The sequence below is a fragment of the Camelus ferus genome, chromosome 4 (assembly GCF_009834535.1).
Source record: "Camelus ferus isolate YT-003-E chromosome 4, BCGSAC_Cfer_1.0, whole genome shotgun sequence".
In the NCBI taxonomy this organism is placed as follows: domain Eukaryota; kingdom Metazoa; phylum Chordata; class Mammalia; order Artiodactyla; family Camelidae; genus Camelus; species Camelus ferus.
Window position 1 is genome coordinate 4,724,619 of NC_045699.1, and position 5,518 is coordinate 4,730,136.

At 42.3% G+C, this 5,518-nt stretch overlaps 1 protein-coding gene across 1 annotated transcript; it reads left to right on the forward strand.

Annotated features, from left to right (window-relative positions):
• The first annotated feature begins 362 nt into the window (after window positions 1-362).
• LOC116663019 (zinc finger protein 28 homolog) lies at window positions 363-4,327 on the forward strand. The gene is made up of 2 exons (XM_032477442.1): window positions 363-594; window positions 3,704-4,327. The coding sequence occupies exons 1-2, from the start codon at window positions 368-370 to the stop codon at window positions 4,068-4,070; spliced, it is 594 nt and encodes a 197-aa protein (XP_032333333.1). The 5' UTR covers window positions 363-367; the 3' UTR covers window positions 4,071-4,327.
• The last annotated feature ends 1,191 nt before the right edge of the window (window positions 4,328-5,518 follow it).

Here is a 5,518-nt window from a genome sequence, read left to right on the forward strand (position 1 = left end):
ATTTCCTAAATTGTTCCCAGCCTCTTTGGAAACATGTTTTCCCCATCTGATGGAGGACCACGCAATGTAGCATTTGGCGGTTAAGTTTACCCGGGACACCTGGGGGCTCTGAGAGACCCTGAGGAAAAGGTACCATGCAGCACATCTTTTTCAACTGGCTAATGAAGAGGAAAAGCTGCAAAGTAACGTTCAGGCACAGGGGTTTATGGGAAATGTAGTCTTGAATCCGGTTGGCTCACCGAGGAGTCCCCTGGGAAGTGTCTGGGCTACTGTTGCGCATGTGCAGGCTCAGCCCCGCCTTCCTGTTTCCGCGCTCTCGGACCCTGGCCTGCAGTTGATGCTGGGTTCTTGACTGTATGCATGTAGGATGGGTTGTGGGGGTCAGGGACCCGACATGGCCCGGGAACTTCCTGAGAGGAGTGGGCTTGTGACTCCGAGGGCGGGAGTAGGAAGTCCCGGAGACCCCCAGGCTCATACCCCTTGTCGGACTCAGGGGGAAGGAGCGTGTGCGGAGTGTGCCAGAGTGTGCGGGGATCCTTTGCCCGGCGCCACCTGCACCCCGACCGGAGAAAATCCCCTGCCGCCGGCCAAGGGGTAGGGGTGGGGAGGAGAAGGGTGCTTCTTTTGTTCATAATGCGTACGGCGAGCTTGGCAGAAAGCGCAGGCGTTGGGTCTGCAGTGGAGACAGGAAGAGCCGGGTAAATTCTTGCTGTGTCAACTGTAAGCAGGGGCGACGGAAGGAACCTGGGTAACAGGCAGGTTTGTCATCTGTCAATGAGGATACTGATAATGACTGCTTCGTGGTGTCGTTTTTAAACTCAAATCATCACCTGTAAGTCATACAGGCTACTGCATGAGTACGGGACAGCTGACAACTGCTATTATATTTAGAGGACACTTCTTTGTTTTCATTGGATGGCTTATGTATAAGCCTCATAACCATTCTCTGCGGTCAGTAAAACCATCTACATTGTAACAACTGAGACTCAGGTTAGTGGAGTGATGGCTCAGGTCACGAGCTAGCAGTAAGGGAGGCTGGATTCAAGGGCAGGGGTGCTTTACATCCAATCTCAGGCATTGTATAAATATCAGACCTGGTAAAAAATCAGCATTGCAGCCTTCACAGCACTTAACAGAGAGACCTGTCCCCAAATCTCCAGGGATATAATAGGAGTGAATGTAGATAGAATCCTACCATGTGTCAAATGTATTTCAGGATTTCTGTGTGTCCTTCGATCCCTTGAGTCAGACAGAGCCTCGTAGCCCCTCATGCACTGCAGGCTGTGTTTCCAGTCTAAGATTATAGTGAATTCCAAGGGGGTCCGTTCTGTGGCCATAAAATTAGTTGCCTAGAACCAGACCCCAGCTCTTGGGAAATTTGTTTTAGAGCAAAGCAGCTCTTATAAAGTAGGAAGCAGGGAAACTCTAGTATCAGGCATCTTACCTAGAAGAGGGCACCCCTGACCTTAGACCTCTCTCCAGAGCTACAGAGGAGAGGCAGAAGAGCCCAGACAGGAGCAGGGCTGCACAGAATCAAGAAGCAGTTCTCGATCCTTCTGCCAAGAATAAACCAGACTTGGTTATGCCACCACATTCAGAAGCCACCACGTGATGTTGATGTGACAGTTGGGAGTTTGGGCCAGCCTTAAAAAGAGCAAGATGAGCTGGGGTGGCCCAGAGGTAGGCTACTCAGGAAAGGCGACTTTGTTGGAGAGCTTGTGTGGGTGAGATCTGGGGATAAGGGATAACCAAGCTCAGGGAGGAAATTCTGCCTGCAGTTCTCCCTAAGTGACCTTGTTCTTTACAGATGCTGTGCCATACATGTGGCACAAGTGATGTTATCCTGACTTCATAGAGTCCCACAGTGATGGTTCCTGAAGGGTTTCCATGGTCATCTGTCTCTGACTCATTTAAAACTTTGAAGAAATTAGACCCGAGAGTGTCTGTGAATTTGCCCAATTATTTGTGACAGATCCAGGAGTCAAAGACAGTGCCATTCACTCTATCTCAGATCCATGTTTCAGTAGTTTGTTCTTTTTTATTAAGGACTAGTCATCTGTTCCACAGTTTATTTATCCATTCACTAGGTGATGTATATTTGGGTTATTTCTGGCCATAAACACTCATATACAGATTTCTTTGTGTGAATATATCTTCAGTCTCTTGGGTTAGTATGAAGGAGTGAGTGGGCTTGCTGGCTCTCATAATAATTGTATGTCTAATGTCAAACTGTCAGTGTTTTTTCAAAGTGGCTGTCCCATTTTGCATTCCTATCAGCAATGTGTGAGGGAGGGTCCTAGTTACTCTGCATCTTCACCAGCATTTAACAATATCAGGTTTTTTTATTTGAGCCATTGTTTTAGGTTTGTACTGGTATTACATCCCAGTTTTAATTTGACTTTTTCTAATGTCTAATAACAAGCATGTTTTTGTTTGTCATCCATTCCTCTTCAGTAAAGTGCCCATTTAAAACATGCTTTTTCCCACTTAAAAAAAATTGTTTCTTACCAATTTGGAGACATAGATGTTCTATAAAAATCTTTCCTCAGATACATGATTTGTAGATATTTTCTCTCAGCTAATTTTTTTCATTTTCTTAATATTTTTCAAAGAGCAGAGGTTTTTTTTAATGTATCCATTTGTTATGATTTTTTTCAGTTTATTGTTCTTTTATGAATGTATTAGTATACTCAGGCTGCTATAACAGAACAGCACAGATGGGGTGACTTAAACAACAGAAATGTTTTATTTTATAACTCTGGTGATTGGAAGTCTGAGATCAAGATGTCATCACTGTTGGTTCCTGATGAGCCCTCTCTTCCAGGCTCACAGAGGGCCACCTTATCACTGTGTTCTCACATGGCTTTTTATCTGTGCACACACAGCAAGAGAGAGCTCTCTGGTGTCTCTTCCTCTTCTTATAAGGACACTGGTCCGATCAAATTAGGGCTCCACATTTTTAAACTTCATTTAACCTTAATTACCTCCTTAAAGACCGTATCTTCAAATACAGTCATATTGCTGGTTAGGTCTTCAACATAAGAATTTAGGGGGACACAATTCAGTCCATAACAATGATCTATGCTTTTTTTTTTTCTGCTATCTAAGGAATACTTGCCTATTACGGTCACAAGCATTTCACCTTTTTTCCCCTTATATATGTCTGAAAGTTATAACACCATTTGTAGAGAAATACATCCCTTCTTCACTGGATTGCCTTGGTACCTCTGCTGGAAATCAATTGAGTATAAACAGGCGCTGCTGAAAAACAAGTCTGGTTCTGAGCATTCCTTCTAGGGCTTACATGTAGCTCTTCATTGATTCCCAGTTACCCCAGCGGAGGACTCTTGAGTGAGAGTGTGCTCCCTAGAAAGTGCTCAGGTGTACAAGCCATTGGTGTATAGGAAATGATTACAGGAAGCCTATTTATAATGACTTTATTTTTAAAAAGGCACTAAGCTTTATCAGTAGTATATTAACTGAAACTATATGTACATATTCTAGAAATAATACAAGTGAATTAGGGCATGAAAATGATATTTGTACTAATTGTGTGACACCCCCAAAGTATAAGACAAAATTAGGGCTGTAATCATTTATTATTTTATTATTTTATAATATTTTGTTTTAAACTCTCAACAGTAAACTTATTGTAAGAGTTTTCCAAGGTAGTTTCCATGTTACCTGTTTCTAAACCCTTCAGATTGATCAGAAATGTGCCATTCCAGGCATCAGTGTCATTCAGGGATGTGACCGTGGAGTTCACCCAGGAGGAGTGGCGGCAGATGGACCCTGCTCAGAGGACCCTGTACAGAGACGTGATGCTGGAGAACTACAGCCACCTCGTCTCGGTGGGTGAGCAGACCTGCCCACGTGACTCCCTTGAGAATACGATCCTGTTTGTTCTCGTGTTCTTAATTGCTTCTTTTATCATGTGTGGGATCCTCTTGTTTCTATTGATTCTTCCGGTTAAGGGTCATATGTGTCTCTTTTCCTACTTCATAACTTTTTGTTGGATGCCAGTTGTGGATTTTACATTGTTGGGTGCTGTATTTTGGGGGTATTTTTAACTATTTGGAGGCTTTTCTGGAATAAAATTTTTTGGAATTAGTTTGATCTTTTCAAGATCTAAAGCTTTGTTCTGTTGGACTCAGAGCACTTTATAGTCTGGGGCTAACTTTGCTCCTGTACCAAGGTAGGAGCCTTCAGGTTTTTCTCTTGAGTCCTCTGTGAATTAAAGAGATCTTTCTACTCTGGCTGGTGGGATAACGAACCTCCCATCTCTGTATGTGCTTTGGTGATTTTCCATCCTACTCCTTCCAGTAATTCTTTCCCCAATCTCAGGTACCTTACATGCGTGCACAAGTCTGTTCTCAGCCAAAGACTCAGGGAGATCTTTCTGCAGATTTCCACAGCTCTCCCTTACTGCAGTGCTTCCCCTCCAGGATTTTGTCATCCAAATTCTAGTTGCCTGGGCATTTCTAAACTTCTAACTCTTGCCTCTTCAACTTACTGAGCCTGTCAGGCTCCCTTTGGTTTCCCTTGCTGTGTTGTGGCCTAGAAATTTTCCAGACTGTGGCAATAATGGGACTCACCTAATCTGTTTCCTTTTTCTTAAGAATTCCTGTCCTGCACTCCCTATTGTCCAATTTTGTATGGCCTTCTATTTGTTTGACATGAGAAGGTAAAGTGATAGTCTTCATGCAGTCCCTTTTATAAAACCCCACATACATGAACTATCATTAGAATTTAATGATTTAGTCCTAACATTCAGCGATTTGAGAAGATTAATTCCTTTTGTCCCCTCCTCAGAAAGTCAAATGAGCACCTTCAATGTGAAGCTCCTTCCTTTATATTCAGAAGTATTGAAGCCCATGCAGTTGATCCAAATCCTAAATTATTTTCCACTTACAGAGTATTGCTTCAGAAAAGCAGATGTGGGTGGGGACAGTACAGCTCAAGTGGTAGAGTGCATGTTTAGCATGCTTGAGGTCCTGGGTTCAATCCCCACTACCTCCTCCAAGAATAAATGAATACTAAATAAACCTAATTACCTCCCCCACCAAAAAAATCAGTAAGTAAACTTTTTTTAAAAAAAGAAGAAAAGAAAAGCAGATGTGACCTTCAAATTGGAGGAAGAAGATCTGTGGTTATTAGAGGAAGAATTTCTAAATAAGAGCTACTCAGGTGGGTTATTGAGTACTAGGAGAAGGTATCCAAGGAAAAGTAAATCCAGACTGATCAGTTATAGGTGGGAATTTTTTAGAGGTCTTTATCTTTGGTAGTTTACAAAGAATAAATTCAGTACAGTATGGAAGATGAAGATGTAACATAACTAATGCTGTATGAGCATAATAATTTTCTGATCTTTAAAAGGGGGGAGCTCAAGGATATGATTTACAACTGACAAATCAAGTTATAAGATTTGTATTTAATGATAAAAATGATAAAAGCAAAGAAATATTAGAGGAAAACACTAAAACTGGGCATTAAAGGATGATTAGGGAGAGACAAAAAA

Coding starts and splice junctions, on each gene's coding strand:
- LOC116663019 (XM_032477442.1), top strand. CDS start 368: ATGGGTTGTGGGGGTCAGGGACCCGACATGGCCCGGGAACTTCCTGAG. Junction 595..3,703: donor CCCCTGCCGCCGGCCAAGGG/GTAGGGGTGGGG, acceptor TAAACCCTTCAG/ATTGATCAGAAATGTGCCAT.